Source organism: Lactuca saligna, chromosome 3 (genome assembly GCF_052625555.1).
Source record: "Lactuca saligna cultivar CGN05327 chromosome 3, ASM5262555v1, whole genome shotgun sequence".
Lineage (NCBI taxonomy): Eukaryota > Viridiplantae > Streptophyta > Magnoliopsida > Asterales > Asteraceae > Lactuca > Lactuca saligna.
Genome location: NC_136419.1, coordinates 184,506,520 through 184,524,539, shown reverse-complemented (window position 1 = coordinate 184,524,539; position 18,020 = coordinate 184,506,520). Strand labels below are relative to the sequence as shown.

At 42.7% G+C, this 18,020-nt stretch overlaps 1 protein-coding gene across 1 annotated transcript; it reads right to left on the bottom strand.

Annotated features, from left to right (window-relative positions):
* Positions 1-443: 443 nt before the first annotated feature.
* Positions 444-6,051, bottom strand: LOC145037613 (putative disease resistance RPP13-like protein 1). Its single transcript, XM_078986317.1, has 3 exons — positions 2,151-6,051; positions 977-1,123; positions 444-804 (listed from the first exon to the last, which is right to left on the bottom strand). Exon 1 carries the CDS (start codon positions 5,978-5,980, stop codon positions 2,174-2,176), a length of 3,807 nt encoding a protein of 1,268 aa, XP_078842443.1. The 5' UTR covers positions 5,981-6,051; the 3' UTR covers positions 444-804; positions 977-1,123; positions 2,151-2,173.
* Between the last annotated feature and the right edge of the window lie 11,969 nt (positions 6,052-18,020).

The following is an 18,020-nucleotide window of genomic DNA, read 5'->3' as shown; positions in this document are numbered from 1 at the left end:
AAGTATTAGTCCATAATATAAATATGTCTATGTTAATAAAAATTTAATTTAATCCTTATCATAAGCCTTCAAATTTTTTATTGTTCTTTTTTTTTTTTTTTTTTTTTTTTTTGGAAAAAGGTTATGGTTTACTAGGTTTTAATTGTCCAAATTTTAAGCCTCTTAAATAACAAATAAAGAAACATAGCAAACCTTAGAAGGGATTCTAAAATATAGAAAATTAGGGAAGGGGGCTAGGGTTTCTAAAACCCTTGTAGATTTCGAAAATATAGGGTGGTGGCTATGGTTTCAAGAACCCTATGACATTTTCGAAATAACCTTCTTAGGGTTTAATTTCTATAAACCATAATTTTGATCTATTCAACTTTGTGAAATATCAATGAGAACAATGTCTCGATTTTAAATTTCTCTTAGACTTGAATATCTAAGTAGAATTTCTCTTATATATCAATAGTAAAGTTATAAAAATCAATCAGCTCAATATCATCATTTTAGATATAAGGAGATCAATAAACAGAGGCATCGTTGGTGGAGTTAACAACGAGTAGCCACCTTACCTTGATTATAACCAGAAGAAGTCAACTTTGGAAGCTACATAATGATTTTTCAATCTGCAAGCAGCTTGAGAGGAACTAGCCTTGTAGATCTGAAGCAACACCAGCATTTAATCTTGTATTTCCTCTTGACTCTTTTATTTCTAAAATTTTTTGCATCCACGGACATCTAATCTCTTACTCCTTGGATGTAAATCGTATTAATCAGTAATGATTTTCATATATTTTGCAATCCATCGTCGGCTATTCCCTGTTCACACCAAAATCACATTCATATAAAAAACAAAAGTATTTTATGATATTGAGAAACATTTTTTATGCTGAGATAATATCAAAAAGCTGCATTTTGAATAAAAGCAAAATCAACTACTAACATTATGCGTATCTAAACTACAGCAAATCAAAGGTAGAGAGAGGAATACCTTCATATTAATTTGTAATCCCTAGGGGATATGCCAGTAGCAGTATCTCCTACCAATCCTTTCTTTCTACAGATTTTTTAAATTGAGAACTGAAGCAACAATACTGTTGAAGTCCCATTGGACATGATTCCAGTTTCTTGTAGTGTTCTGAGAAATTTCACAAAGAAATATGAGTTACAAAAGTTATATGGCAAAGAGTACAAGTTGTTCTCTGTTTTTTGTTCTGGTGTCAAATTAACTCTCAAACACAGAAAAAAGAAAAATCAAATTTGAATGATGCAATTAAGCATCCATACACTTGACCCATTAATCCCTGGAGTTAAATGTATCCTCAAATAAGCAATAGATAACTTGACATTTTCTAATGGATAAAGTCATATGAAGCTATTAGGAAATACAGTGCATTATTTAAGATATCTTATGTATCTAAAGTGATTCATAATCTTAACATATTTGTGCTTGTAGTTTATTAAACTGTTATTAACGTGATTTCAGAATCAAAATTGTACAGCTTCAACAATTAATGAAACTTCTACAATCAATCCAAGTTCACAATTTAATTTGGAATTTCACATATAATATTTTTTTCTTAAGATATTTACGCGTGTCAACCATTCTGATTTATTTTTATATCTAACTAGGTGTGAGACCCATATGTTATATGGGTTTGATAAAAACAAAAATTAAATATAAAAGTTTAAACAAAATTTTATTTAAGTTTGAAATTTTAGATTTGAAATTTAAAATTTAAATTTTGAATTGAAAAGGAAACATATTAAATACTATATGAATACTAATATTGTAATTTATTGGTTATTTTCAATTAAGGCAATGAGTAATTGAGGTGTAAATATAATTTATGAATTAAGAAAAGATAAAAAAAAATGACAAATAGAGAAAACATTTAATCAAAAATACCAAAAAATGACATGTGTCCAAGTTAATGAGATAATGACATGTGGTAAAATTACTTTCATTTATTAGGGGGGATTGGCTCTTCCATGAAAAAAACTTTAATTGAATTCAACGACAAAAAAAAATAGAAAGAGAAAAGCAATTTCATGTCGATACGAACAACAATATATATTGAGACAAAAAAGATAACGTTTGATTATATACATACTTATGTTGATATGATATTTGCATACTATTAAAGACAGAGGGAGGTGCATACCTTCATATCAACTTGGTAACTCCTCAGAATATGTCGAGTAAGGGGATGTGGGCAATGCGGGGCCACCAGTAAGAGCCTTCTTTACTACACCGTTGTTCCAGATTTGGACAACTATAGATTCTCAAACTCAAAAGTGAAGGCAACAACATTTCTGGTAGATCTATCGTCTTTGGGCACATGAAAATGGAGAGACGTTGGAGGGAGGTGAGATGTTGGAGTCCGGTTGAAAGTGATTCCAGATTCTCAAATTTATTTATGCCAAGATAAATAAGAGATGGAGGAAGAAGATGGGACAATTGACTAAAATTACTCAGATCTGCTCTAACACCAATTAACCGTAGTTCAACAAGTGAGCTTGGGTAATTCTGTGGGCCCCACTCTGTGATTGGCTTGTGCAACCCCCCTATTTTAAGGTGACTCAGTTTGGGAGGCCAAAGCCCACAAGGGAATGAAGCATCCATACTTGGACAATTTGTTATTGTCAGATGTTTTAAGGCAGTGAGATTGGGCAACTCGTGGTCTGGAAATGACTCTATCTCTGGACAATCTGTTATTTCCAATTTGGTGAGGTGAATGAAGCGACTCAATTCAATGACCGATTTCAGGTTTGGCCAACAACTTATCTCTACAGATTCAAGCATGGTCATGCTTGAGTTCATAAGCACCCTAGTCACATCTTCTCCTCCCACCACATTATCTAATAGTTTCTTACAACCATCAATCGTAACTGACTTGAGTTTCTGCGCTCCTGATGGAAAAGAAACAGACGTAATCGAATGACACCCACGTATATTCAACGTCTCAATGCTATCTGGGCAACTGCAACGCTCCAATCTGTGACAAAACTTTACTTCCAAGATCCTAAGAGATGTTAGGTGGCTGCCACAGTTGTTCTCAATCTCTCCTAAACTCACCAAATTTGAACACAAATACACTACCAACTTCCTTAAATTTACAAGTACCTTACTTGACTTTTCTTCAGATTCCCACAAGTATCTTATTTCATTACACCGTTCAATTTTTATTTCTTCAACTGTCCCAAGATACTCTATAACACCTCTCCACAGCTGGTCAGTTAGACCACGGATGTAACTTATATTAAACTGGGTGACTGATGAAGTTACACCAACTATACTTGTTAGCATTTCATGACCACAGTTATTTATTGTTAGCTCCCTTAGTGATGGTAGTGCTTCAAGTGAGATTTTAACCAACTTAGGACAATCACTTATCCAAAGCTTTCGAAGACATGGAAAAACTGTACCTGACCATACCACCCATTCCTGCATATTAACAAAAGATAGACTTTCAAGTGAAGGGAATGCAAGACCATTTCCAGGTAATTCCGAGCCTACAACCTTCACTTCATCCATGTCATGAATAGACAACTTCTTTAGTGAAGGTAGCTGCCCAAGTGGTGGTAGAGATGTACATTTTTTGCAACCATGTATCGACACACAAGCCAACCGAAGAAATGAGGGATCCCCAACCCAATTTGGAAACTCTTTACCTCCAAATGACACTATTCCAAGCTTTATCAAATCATCATTGTGAGGCTTCAGCCCACAGAGGACCTCCTTTTCAAGTGTTTCCTTTCGAGAACAATCAAATACATCACTCCATTCCACCTCTAACTCACTTATCCTCTTTTGGGAAAAGTTCAGTTCTTGTGCATGCATTGCACTTTGCACTTTTTCCAGCCCAGTAATGGAAATTTTTCCTTGGAGATATTTTAAGTCTTTAAGGCTGGTCATTGAAAATCCATCGTCTCCTTCAATAATGATTTTAGAGAGAGTTTGTAGGCTTTTCAACTCAGCAATACCTAAGGGCATTTTCTTCACAAGCGGAGTACACCTAAAGTCAAAATGACGCAAATTCTTAAGCTTTGAGAAGTTCCCAGGCAAGTTAGCTAAAAAAGTGCAGCGATAAACTATCAATGTCTCTAAATTATACAGACGACACACATTTTCTGGTAAACTTCTGATGTGGGTACGACATAAGTTCAGATAACGCAAGTGCTTCATACTACCAACACACTCTGGAACCTCGCTTATTGTCAGGTAACTCAGGCATAGAACCCTTAGTAATGGTAACTGTTGAACTAAGTTGGCCGAAATCTTATCTGAAAAGCTGAATGATCCAGGATTTGTGTGCCTCGTAGAATCCAATGCTAGGAATGTTCTCACATTTGTAGCTCCTTTGAATGCCTCGAACCTTTCATAACCCATGAAATCATCACACTGGAATGATATATGGCGGTACTTTTCCAAAGTTTTCTTCCTAAATTCCTTTTTTACCTCGATGTCTAACCTTGAAAAAAAATCTCCAGCAACAGATATAGCCAAGTCATTCATGAGATCATGCATCACAAACAACAATTTGTCACCAGGCAGGTGTTGAAAAAACGACCTTGACAACAACTCTTCAAAATATTCGAGACCCAAACGCTCCATTGACTTGCTTGTAGTCGATTGGCGCAAAAACCCTTCAGCCATCCACAATAAAATCAACTCCTCCTTCTCAAACTCGTAGTCCTTGGGGAACAAGGAGCAGTATGCAAAACACATTTTCAAAGAGGCAGAAAGATCATGGTAACTTAGTCTTAGAGCCGGAACAATCTCATCTCTATTTCCTAAACTCCATATCTCACTATCCAACAGCTCTTTCCATGCTTCCTCATCTGTTTTTGTCCTCAATAGCCTCCCAAGTGTTCTTAATGCCAAAGGCAAGCCATCACATTTTTTCACAAACCCTTCACCAAGTGGTCTAAGTGCTGAATGTGAGTCAAAGTTAGCAACACCCAATGCATGTTGAGCAAACAAAGTCAGAGCATCGTCATGTGACAGACTCTGTAGTGAGTCTACATGAGCATAACCCAGCTTTTTGAGCAATTGCTCCTTCCGAGTCGTCATGATAACTTTACTTCCAGGAGCTCCCACAAGAAATGGGCCCACTAATTTTTCCCAGTCATCATAGCTTTCAGACCACACATCATCTAAAACTATTAGAAATAGTTTCTTCATAAGTTGCTGTTTAAGAGCTTCTTGAAGCAGATTTAAATCTGCAAATTCCTTGTTTTCCCCAGTCACAGATTGATAAATAACTTTGCTTATACTGGAGATATTGAACTCATCGGAAACACAAACCCAAGCCCTGAGTTCGAAGTGATCCTTCACTTCCTTTTCGTCATACAAAAGTCTAGCTAGAGTTGTTTTACCTACTCCACCCATACCAACTATGGGCACGACACTAAAGTTCTGATGACTACAGGATTCATCTTTACCCACCAAAAGTTGTTGAACCAATGCCTTCTTATGACCTTCACGTCCAACAATACTACTTGCATCTACCAAACATGCCTCATATCTTACAATTTTGGGTTTTTCATTTGTCACTACAATTAAACCAAGATCATTTTTTGCGTCCACTAGTTCTTGTAACCTGGTGCTAATATCATCTAACTTATATTGCATCCTACTACTTAATGAGAACTTGCTGCAACATTTTGGGATTAGCTTTCTTACTTTGCTGGTGGTGGCTCCCGATACCTCGGTCAACTCACGATGCATAGCTTCAGTTGCCAAATCGTCAAGTAGGTCATCTATGTCGTAAGCCAAATGCTGGAGATCATTCAGCCATGCTTTAACAGCTTCATCAGTTATTTCCTTATGAGAAGCATCATTAAGCAGAGCGTGGATCTGGCCTAGTGATCTTTTCAATTTCTTGAGCTCGGAATCGATTCCTTTGGCACGAGCAATTTTCTTCAAAGCTTCAGAAGCCAGCTTTTCAAAGACCACCGTGAAGAAGGTAGAAACAACAATTTCAGCCATTGCTTATAGTGAAATGGAAGCACTGGTATGTATTAGGGATGTAGATGAAAATAGTGTTCGGGAAAGAAGGATTAAGCCTTGTTTTATAGTAAAAATCATGGTATGATGCTATAGGCTTATAGCTATTATATTTTTAATAATTTTTTGTACCATTCTTCTAGTTGGCAGCTGGGCACCACTATTTTTCGTCACGTGACTTCTCAACGTGGCCTGTGCTTCTCTTTATAATAATGACTTTTTTTTATTATTAAGTACCAGTACAATTGAATAACCCAACATTGATGCCTTAATAACTAATAAAGAAGTAAATTACAGTTTTGGTCCATGTGCTACAAACTATACAAAAATCTCGAGATGTGGTCATAGTTTTGGAAATTTGACTCAGTGTTGAAAAATCAATCAGCTTTTTGGTCCTTATTTACCATGCTTGCATACCAAATGACTATAATGCCTATGTTTTTGTCTTCTTTTGATTTTATACTTTCTTGCTATTTAGAATTATTATTGGAGTAAATGATAGCATAACACAAGCACCTTATATCACCACCACCATTATTTATCACCACCTCCCACTCAAATCTGAAACAAATAAATCGAAATCCAAATTTTAACAGGAAACAAACACATCGAAATTCCAGATTGACCCCAAATATAGGAAACTAACTAAACGAGGGTAGAAATCCCAAATTGAAATCACTAGTGGGTGTCGGCCTGTCGGGCTCTCCATCATTGGATGTTGCCGCCTTGCCGGCCACTGTCGCTCTGGTTTTCAAGCACAAAGAAATAAAGACAAAGAGGGGTTGGTCGGTGTTGTAGGGGAGATAGAAAAAAAAAAAAAAAAGAGGGGGAGGGGTGTCATGTTATAAAAGGGTTTATGGTGGAGTTCTGGATTCTCAATGGATCACCTAGGTTCTCATTTCAAACTTATTTCTAACTTTATGCCCGGGTTATCAGAATTCCGGTCTAAGATAATTCAAAATGACACTTACGAATCTAGGCACAGAAATATAAGCCAAATTGCTAGAAGGATTATTAGCTTGTTCGAGAAAAAGAAGAACTGAGAAAAATCCCTAACCACTCACAGAAAATAGTTGTATTTATACTTGACACTAGGGTTTCGATTAGGGTTCTCATCTTCGGAAGTGGTCAAGCAATCCTGAAATTAATGGCATGATTGATGGTTTCAAAAACTGACGAGAATTGCCAGTTTTATCAAATAAGTTATGTTTAAAGTCTTTCCGTGATGGTGAAAGTTTATCAATCACGCTTGACACATCAATCGATTCATCCATATTCATTTTGTGTAGTTTGAATTGACCCATAATGCGAAGCAGTTCGTTGTATTGGTCCACGATAGACCTTGAATCAACAATTGTATAGTTATTAAGGTTGCTACCATGAACTTCTTGCTAGAAGCATCATCAACGATGTACTTTGATTCAAGGATGTCCTACAATTCCTTGGCACTTTTAGCATCACCATGGTTATTGAATAAGAAATCATACATATAGTTTAAAATATGACATCTGCAGATGTAGTGTAACATCCCGGAATATCAAGAGTAGAGTCGAAGGGTTAAAAGTTTATTTGGGAAAGGGCTACTCGGCGAGTCCATGAGTGGACTCAACGAGTAGGGTCGCGACTCTGGTCGCGTGTCAAGTGGCCAACTCGGCGAGTCGGCGGCTGGACTCGGCGAGTTGGTGCTGAGTGGAGAAAACCCTAATTTCGGAGGATGGGCCCTATATAAAGGACATTATACCCTCTCCCCAGCCTCCTTACCCTCCCTTGAAGTCTAGAAAACCCTAGAAACGCGATTATGAAGGATTTGAGTGCATTTGAGCCTTGGAGAATAGATTTTGGAGGAGATCTTGGAGAGTTAGGAGGCTTGGAGCAAGGGGCTTCGCTAAGATTCGGATTTCTTTGCTGTTGAGGCTTCCTTTTGAGGTATTATCTCATTTCTTAGGCTGCTATTCATCTAGATTCATCATTTTTGGTATGTGTGGGAAGTTTAGCTTGTGGTATCTTGAGTTTGAAGGATAGATCTGAGGTTGCTACCACAGATCTGGAATGGAGAAGGTCGGGAGTGCATTAAAGTCACCGTTCTTGAGTGTTTGGTGAAGTCATCTTATCCCAAACCCTAGCCCTAGATTGTAAATGCCTAGATCTCTTTGGATTCACGTAAAGTTTTCCACTTTACGTGATGGATGGGTTGTAGGAGGGTAGATCTACGTTTTGGATCAATTGCATCGCTTGGAAGGTTTCTGTATGGGATGAGATCTAGAGGCACTCGGCGAGTTGCTTGAAGATGGGTTGGAACTCGGCGAGTTGGAAGAACAACTCGGCGAGTAGGTTGAAGATAGCCTTGGACTCGGCGAGTCTGGTCGTGAGGTCCAAGCTTATTCTGGTTAAGCTGTGACTCGGTATGTCAAGGGATGACTCGGTGAGTCGAGTGAGAAAGGACTCAGAGTTGTTGGACTCGGCGAGTCTCGGGGTGACTCGGCGAGTTGAGTCGCGGATGTGGGAAGTTCTGTGTATGTGGACTCGACGAGTCATTGGGTTGACTCGGCGAGTAGAGTCAGTCAGGGGTTGACTTTGACCAAGGGTTGACCAGTTATTTTCAAGGGGCATTTTGGTAATTATGGATATTGTTTTGAGTTCAGTGTTTTGGTGGTTGGCCAGTGGTGGAGATCTTATCAGTGGTCAGAGCAGCTCGGGTTTATCTGTTCAGTCGGCAGTTGCGAGGTGAGTTATCCTCACTATATCAACAGGGTCTAAGGCACCAAGGTCGGCCCTTTATCGGGTTGAGATCCGGGTATTTGTTGTTATGTTATTGCTCTGATATGTTTGCATCCTGGTAGCTAGGATGGTATATGTTAGAGACCAGGTTAAGGTCGGTATCCTGGTATGTATGCTGATGCTATGCTAGTGACCTGTTAGGTCGGTATCCTGGTTAGGATGATGATATGTTATGTGATATGCTGGATCGGCTTGTTGACTGTGAATTGTTATATGATTGTATGTTTATGTGCACATGGTTGTTGGACTGGGGTTGGGTTGAGGCGGGTCCTGCTTTATGCTGTAGGCCAAGATACCCAGGGCGGACCAGTTGTCCTGAAGGCCCAGCGAGCGGTCCGGATAGGCTGTAGGTCCCCAAGAGGGCGGACCAGACGTGCCGAGGCTCGGAGAGTGGACCAGGCCGACTGAAGGCCCAGTGCGGGCAGACCAGTCATACTGTAGACTTAGAGAGTGCACCAGGTGGATTGAAGGCTCGGAGCGGGCGGACCAATCACACTGTAGACTCGATGTATATGGCTAGACTCGGAGGGTGGACCAGGTGGACTGTTGGCCAGTGCGGCGAACCAGTCACACAGTAGACCCGAAGTGCATGGTTGTTCTGTGTTCTGTTATGATATGGCATGTTATGTGTGTATGGTATATGTGGTTGATATTTTGGGGATATCTCACTAAGCTTTCGGGCTTACAGTTGTGGTTCAATGTTTTTCAGGTTCTTCAGGAGACCGTGGCAAGGCAAAGGCGTGATCGTACCGCTCCTCATGATTATGTTTTGTGATACTGGGAATACTCTAAAGTAATTGTATTGAAAACCTTTTTGTAATAATTTTATGAAATCGGGATGTTTTTGAAAAGTTCAAATTGGTTGGAATTTTATGGTCGTTACAAGTTGGTATCAGAGCCTTGGTTTGAGTGAATTGGAGGAACATTCGTGTGAATCCAGTCTCAAATCAGGGAGAGTTTTTTAAAAGAGAATTTAAAACGGTTTTCAAAATGAAAGGAGGACGCGGAGGTATGATCAGCCGGAGCCAGTAAGTAACCCCAAAATACCATACATGATATTTTTTTTGAGCTTTGATAGATCAACATGCTAGTACTAGGCTAGAGATCTTCAGGGTTTCATGATAGTGTTGCCTGATTTATGATGTCTGCTAGCCTAGGGTCCTCTGTGGGAGATTTTCGGTGTTCCTCTAGGAGTGAGGATTGAGCACTTGTTATGTATGTTTTTCACTAGGGTGTTGTGGTAGTACTTCATACAAATATGGGTAGGTGTGGAAGGTAGTATGGGCCCGTACTACTGAAAGCACAGGACCCATACGCGTATCAGGGAAACCATGACCTCTAGGGTTGGGTTGAGAGTTGATTCCCGGGATAGTGGGAAGTGTCTGAGATTTTATGGTGTTTTTCAGTATGGTAATCACGAGGCATGCTGGGAGTGGATCCGGGTCAGGATCAGGAGCCGGAGAGGGCGGTCAGGGTGGGTCGGTACCGCCCGAGGTTATTGGTCAGATGAGCACAGGCAAGTTGGATGCTAGGATTCGTGAGATCCTGCATGATGAGGTTGCTGCGTTGTTCTAGGCCGAGCTTCCAGAACGGTTGCCAGAATTGTTTGGGTGGATCAAGACCGCCATGGTTGAGTATTTTGATGAGTGCTATGTGGCTCTCACTGAGACGGCTGTCGTGGCGGCTACAGCGGCTGTAGCAGTGGTAGAGGAAGGAGCCGGTCGACGTTTTCAGTATCGGGACTTCGATAATACGAAGCCTCCTACCTTTGATGGAGTTCAGGACCCGATTGTTGCTATGAGATGGTTTTCGGACGTGGAGGGGTGTTTCTTCACGTGTTCATGCCCTGCTAATCAGAGGGTGAGGTGTGCTCTGAACCTGTTGAGGCTCGGGGCGAAGGATTGGTAGAGATTGACCACGGGGTCATATTCGGATGCGCAGAGGGTTGTGGTTTCATGGGATCAGTTCAGAGAGATGTTCAACACTCGTTATGTGCCGTGGGTTGAGAGGGAGAGATTGGCTTAGGAGTTTCTTAAGATGAAGCATGATTCGGAGTCGGTGACGGAGATCACTAGGATGTTCACTGAGAGGGTGATGTTTTGCCCTGAGTTCGCTTCGGAGCAGGCTCAGATGTCCCGATATCTGAGTATGCTCAAGAGAGATATCAGACAGTTTGTGTCTACGCAGAGGTGCGAGACTTTGTTGGAGTTGCAGGAGGCCACCAGGTGGCGTGAGTTGGAGATTGAGTTGCAGTTGCGTGAGCTGAGGCAGGCTCCAGTACAGTCGCAGTCGACGCCGAAGCGGTCCAGGATGGTTGATTCTAGGGTGGGAGACCAGAGCAGCCACACTTGTGGGAAGTGTAGGAAGGGTCACACCGGAGTTTGTAGGTCCGGTGGTGCATGCCGCAAGTGCGAAAAGGAGGGGCACTATGCGAGGGATTGTCGGCAGTCAGCCCCGGTTCGGGATTTGAGGATTTGTTATCATTGTCATCAGGTTGGGCACTTGAGGGTCAACTGTCCATAGCTTGCTGCAGGACCAGTGCAGGCTCCAGCACCAGCCACATTGAGGATCAAGGGCGAAGGTCAGGGTGGAGCGGAGCCCCCAAGGGCTCAGGGTCGTGTTTTTCAGCTTACAACAGAGGAGGTAAGAGCAGTGTCGGATGCAGCTGTGGGTATGTTTGTTTCTTGATATCTTGTTATCTTGTGATTATTTTGGAGTATTGTTTATCTGCTAGTCTCATTGTGTGGTTTTCGGTATGGTATTCGTTGTTCTTTGAAGGTTACGGTATGGTTATGGGTTTAGTGTTGGGAATTTCGTTGGTTATCATTCATGAGGGTTATTAGTGGAAGTCTGGCGGTTGGTCGGAATACCAGGTAGCATCTGCAGTCTGAGGGTTGGTTAGCTGAAAATTGAGTTTCTTTCGAGCTCGGGATGATTAGTGTTGATATGTGATTTTGTGAAGGTTGCTCGTGCTTGCGGGACGCAGTTCGCGTGTAAGTGTTTGTGTTGAGAATGGTTGTTGAGGGAGGTCGGTGAGGGCGACCGGTGATTGATAGTCGGTGTTATAAATGGGGGAGAATTGGAAAATTCTCCGGAAGATCGATGAGCATGGGAGGTTGTTTAGCTGCTTGGGATTCAGCAGTGTTTTGTCAGCCAAGAGCGTAGGCTGGTATGAGTAAGTGGCAGGCATGTGGGGCGGGATACAGACCTAGGGCATTTATTATGGAGGGCCTGGGATCAGGCCGAGATTGAGCAAGTATGATGGAGATAGAGTTCGGAACCCCTAGAGGGCTAGAACAATATGCATGGGAGGGTTTCCCGGAGGGATAACTCAGAGGGATGAATGCTAGTTGAGCGGTCCGGGTAGACTGAAGGCCGGTAGGCGTACCAGTCAGGCCGAAGGCTCGGAGAACTGTCCAGCCAGGCTGAAGGCCCTGGAGGGCGGTCCAGATCGGCTGAAGGTTCTGAGAGTGGTCCAGATTGGTTGAAGGCCTGGTAAGGCGGTCCAGTCATGCTGAAGACTCTGCAGGTGTCAATAGATCGGTTCGAGGAAATGGATTGAGTATGTCGCGATGTGTTAGCATTGGAAGGTTTAGCCCCGAGTATTGATCTCGATTAGTGGAGATAGTGCATGGACTCGAGAGTCCTTGCGGGCAGATTCAGAGCATGTGTGTTGCATGGGATAACAGTTATGTTATAAGAGAATGGTGTGGTATTGGGTGAGCACTGTGGCACTTGTCATAGTGACAAGGCGGCCAGGTGGATTTCCTTGGTAAGGAAAGGGAAAGAAATGTGGCTCCGAGAGGGAGTGTAAGTCCACAGAAGTGGAAGCAGTAGTGCAAAGTCATGATGGGAGTGTTCCAATCATGGTTGATGAGCAGGGTTTTTGTGGCTGCAGTATGAAACCGCACTTGGGTTGGAGGTTTGTTGAGGTCGCGGAAGAAATTTCCGCGGGTGTAAAGCCAAAAGGATCGGAAGGAATGCAGGAATGGCATCTTGGATTTTCAGTTTGATTTCGGTCAAGGATTTATGTTTGTGGTGGAAATTCATCCTAGTGGGGATGTTTGGAGGTGTTGTCAGTGTATCGGGTTTCCCTAACCCGAAGATGCTTCAGTCAGTTTCAACATAGGTATGAGATTGCGGTGGAGAAACACATGGGAGTTCTTTTGAGGCCGAAGGATGTGTAATCCTGTCAGCATGGAATGGATAAAGTTGGGCTCAGGCCTGGAATTCCGGTGGTTCTTGCTTATTTCTAGATCGTATGAGTGATTGTTGTGATTGGAGCAAGTGTTGCATCATGGGGTAGTACTCAGTTGATAAGTGTGGTTATCAGAGGATGAGTCCGGTGGCCAGTTTGAAGTAGTGGTCGGAACACCGCGGGAAGGAAAATTGGGTTTGAGTTTCGGTGGTTGTGCGTTGAGGAACCTGGTCTGGTTAATGCCAGGTGGTGCATTGCGAGAGTAGTTCTAGAGTTATGTTGCCGCAGGCTTCAAGGACGAAGCCTAATTTAAGTGAGGGAGAATTGTAACATCCTGGAATATCAAGAGTAGATTTGAAGGGTTAAAAGTGTATTTGGGAAAGGGCTACTCGGCGAGTAGGGTCGCGACTCTGGTCGCGTGTCAAGTGGCCAACTCGGCAAGTCGGCGGCTGGACTCGGCGAGTTGGTGCTGAGTGGAGAAAACCCTAATTTCGGAGGATGAGCCCTATATAAAGGACATTATACCCTCTCCCCAACCTCCTTACCCTCCCTTGAAGTCCAGAAAACCCTAGAAACGCGATTGTGAAGGATTTGAGTGCATTTGAGCCTTGGAGAAGAGATTTTGGAGGAGATATTGGAGAGTTAGGAGGCTTGGAGCAAGGGGCTTCGCTAAGATTCGGATTTCTTTGTTGTTGGGGCTTCCTTTTGAGGTATCATCTCGTTTCTTGGGCTGCTATTCATCTATATTCATCATTTTTGGTATGTGTGGGAAGTTTAGCTTGTGGTATCTTGAGTTTGAAGGATAGATCTGAGGTTGCTACCTCAGATCTGGAATGGAGAAGGTCGGGAGTGCATTAAAGTCACTATTCTTGAGTGTTTGGTGAAGTCATCTTGTCCCAAAACCTAGCCCTAGAGTGTAAATGCCTAGATCTCTTTGGATTCACGTAAAGTTTGCCACTTTACGTGATGGATGGGTTGTAGGAGGGTAGATCTACGTTTTGGATCAATTGCATGGCCTGGAAGGTTTCTGTATGGGATGAGATCTAGAGGCACTCGGCAAGTCACAAAGGTGTACTCGACGAGTTGCTTGAAGATGGGCTAGAACTCGGGGAGTTGGAAGAACAACTCGGTGAGTAGGTTGAAGATAGCCTTGGACTCGGCGAGTCTGTTCTTGGACTCGTCGAGTCTGGTCGTGAGGTCCAAGCTTCTTCTGGTTGAGCTGTGACTCAGTGAGTCAAGGGATGACTCGGTGAGTCGAGTGAGAAAGGACTCAGAGTTGCTGGACTCGGCAAGTCTCGGGGTGACTCGGGGAGTTGATTCGCGGATGGGGGAAGTTCTGTGTATGTGGACTCGGCGAGTCATTGGGTTGACTCGGCGATTAGAGTCGGTCAGGGGTTGACTTTGACCTTGACTTTGACCAAGGGTTGACCAGTTATTTTCCAGGGGCATTTTGGTAATTGTGGATATTGTTTTGAGTTCAGTGTTTTGGTGGTTGGCCAGTGGTGGAGATCTTATCAGTGGTTGGAGCAGCTCGGGTTTATCTGTTCAGTCGGCAGTTGCGAGGTGAGTTATTCTCACTATATCAACAGGGTCTAAGGCACCAAGGCCGGCACTTTATCGGGTTGAGATCCGGGTATTTGTTGTTATGTTATTGCTCTGATATGTTTGCATCCTGGTAGCTAGGATGGTATATGTTAGAGACCTGGTTAAGGTCGGTATCCTGGTATGTAGGCTGATGCTATGCTAGTGACCAGTTAGGTCGGTATCCCGGTTAGGATGATGATATGTTATGTGATTAGCTAGATCGGCGTGTTGACTGTGAATTGTTACATGATTGTATGTTTATGTGCACATGGTTGTTGGACTGGGGTTGGGTTGAGGCGGGTCCTGCTTTATGCTGTAGGCCAAGATACCCAGGGCGGACCAGTTGTCCTGAAGGCCCAGCGAGCGGTCCGGATAGGCTGTAGGCCCCCAAGAGGGCGGACCAGACGTGCCGAGGCTCGGAGAGTGGACCAGGCCGACTGAAGGCCTGGTGCGGGCGGACCAGTCATACTGTAGACTCAGAGAGTGGACCAGGTGGATTGAAGGCCTAGAGCATGCGGACCAATCACATTGTAGACTCGATGTATATGGCTAGACTCGGAGGATGGACCAGGTGGACTATTGGCCGGTGTGGCGGACCAGTCACTGTAACATCCGGAATTTCAGGTATTATATTTATTCATTTTATTTTGAGTTTTGTGGAAAAACTCGGCGAGTGGGTGCGAAGACTCGCCGAGTAGAGACGCGGTTTCTCACCCGGATTAATGACCGAACTCGATGAGTCACATTGGTGGACCCGGCGAGTCTGTGTTGTTTAATGAAACCCTAATTTCTCGTTTTTGGGGCCTATTTAAAGGGCCTTATGGCCGTCATTTGTGCTCAGCAGTCCCCAGAGTGAAACCCTAGTGAGCTTGATCGTTTGGAGTGAGATAAGGAGCCATTGTTGACCTTGAAGGTGTTATCTAGCAAGGGAAAGGAAGCAATAGCCAAGGGGAAACAAGAGAATCAACTTCCTGAAGATCTGAGGTCCAGAACATCACGTTTGAGGTACTATTTTCGAACCATTCTCTGTTATGGTGATGTTCATGTTGATTTAGGGCTTATTGAGCCCTTTTGTGGCTAGATCTAGTGCTTCCTTGGTCCCTTAAGCGAGTTAGGTTCTGGATCTGGACCCTTGGAGGTCCAGAGTGTCCCTTTGTCCAAGATTTTTATGAATCCATGGAGGTTTTGGATTGGGGTCTTTGTGCTTGAGGTCAAAACACCATTTATGAGTCATTAGGTGTGTTATGAGCGCCAAGACATGAACTTTACGTGATGAATAAGCTTGGAAGGACTGGATCTATGAGTTAGTGAAGCAGATCTGACCTCAGAAGTTCGTTTGGGGTTGTGCATGGAATGCACTCGCCAAGTTCATTTCTAGACTCGACGAGTTGGTGCGGGTTGTTCAGTGATTTTGAACCAGGGTTTGAGTAACCGAGTCGGGTGAGTGACTCGGTGAGTCGGAAGGGACTTAGAGGAATCGGGTCCCCGTAGAGACTCGGCGAGTCCACGCCAGACTCGGCGAGTTGAGTTGACTGTTGACCATTGACCAGAGTTGATCAGTGTTCACTTGATAGGGTTAGTCAACCTTAGTTGGGAAAGTGTTAATTAGAGATGTATTGTGTTATAGGAGGACTATAGCTCGGGAGATCGAGCACTAGTGATTTCAGGGATTTGCGAGTTATCGAGATACGCGAGGTGAGTCTTCTCACTATACTTTACCTTGAGTAGGTAATCAGAGTTATGTGACAGAGTATTTGTATGCTATATGTATGTTATGTGTTGTACTGCATTTTTTCTATGTGATTTATGATGTGCATGTTTATAGAGTTGGAACCAGAAGGTTCACAGAGTTAGAACCAGAGGGTTCACAGAGTAGGGTCCACGGACCCACAGAGTTATAGCCTCGAGTGGCTAATATGTGCTATGTTTGGTATTTCAGGGAACTCACTAAGTTTTGTGCTACAGTGTTTGGTGTTATTTGTTTCAGGTACTAGTGATGACCGTGGGAAGGCGTCGGCCTGATCAGTACACACACGGGACTTTTATGTTATGAGATCTTGGGATTTTTATATGTTATGGATTTGAGTTTCAAACACTGATGTTTTTATGAATACTAAATGAATTATGCTTTTATAAAATGCGAAAAAAATGTTTTGAAATTTACGGTGTTACAAGTTGGTATCAGAGTCAGGGCACGGGTCGATGTGTTCGAAGGGGACGTCGAACCCTATAATGGGGGTGAAAGTGGGTTAGATATGATCCCACATCACCTGGGAAGGAAAACTAAGTATTCCTTATAAGGGGTGTGGATACCTTCCCTATCACAACGCGTTTAAAAGCCGTGAGGGCAGCAGATCCCATAAGAACTCTGCAGTTAAGCGTGCTCGGGCGGGAGTAGTACCAGGATGGATGACCCCCTGGGAAGTCCTCGTGCCGAGTGGCCCAAAGCGGACAATATTGTGATACGTGCCAGAGAGGGATGTTACAGTCACACAGTAGACCCGAAGTGCATGGTTGTTCTGTGTAATGTTATGATATGGCATGTTATGTGTGTATGGTATATGTGGTTGGTATTTTGGGGATATCTTACTAAGCTTTCGGGCTTACAGTTGTGGTTCAATGCTTTTCAGGTTCTTCAGGAGACCGTGGCAAGGCAAAGGCGTGATCGTATCGCTCCTCATGATTATGTTTTGTGATATGATTCTGGGAATACTCTAAAGTAATTGTATTGAAAACCTTTTTGTAATAATTTATGAAATCGGGATGTTTTTGAAAAGTTTAAATTGGTTGGAATTTTATGGTCGTTACATGTAGTCATCGACTCATCGTTGTCCCACGTGCTTCTCTCCCTGGTTTCTTCCAATGTCTCGCTTTCATTCACCTCTGGCCTGGGAGTATTCAACAAGTACGCAACTTTCAGTGTCGTCAGCATGAAGTGCATCTTCTTCTGCCAATACCTAAAATCATTGCCTTCAAACTTGTCCAGTTTGTTGAAGTTTGTAGTCAACTCGCAGATTGAATAAGCCATCTGCACTAGACACAAAATATCAATTTGATTGTAACGTCCTAAAAATCATAAGGTAAAATTTTCATTGTTAATACAATCAAACACCAAATATCATTTACTCAAACATTTAGAAGTATTTCATAATAAAACCATTATCAAAGTACAAACCCAAAATCACAAAGTTGCGGAAGAAGATGGGTGTGTGCGCTGCGATCAACTCGGACCCTTCCTTTAGAATCAGAAGTACTTGAAACCATAAACAATAAACCTTAAACACAAAGCTTATTGAGCTCCCCAAAATGCCACATAACATACATACAATAGAGAATGTTATGTGCCAGCCATAGTCCTGCCATTATGCCATGAGCCATATCATGGTCTTTCTTTGCTATGGAGGGGCCAAAACCCTGGCTCTTACAGACATGTTCGAAGATCCATTTCCTAATCTTCCATGC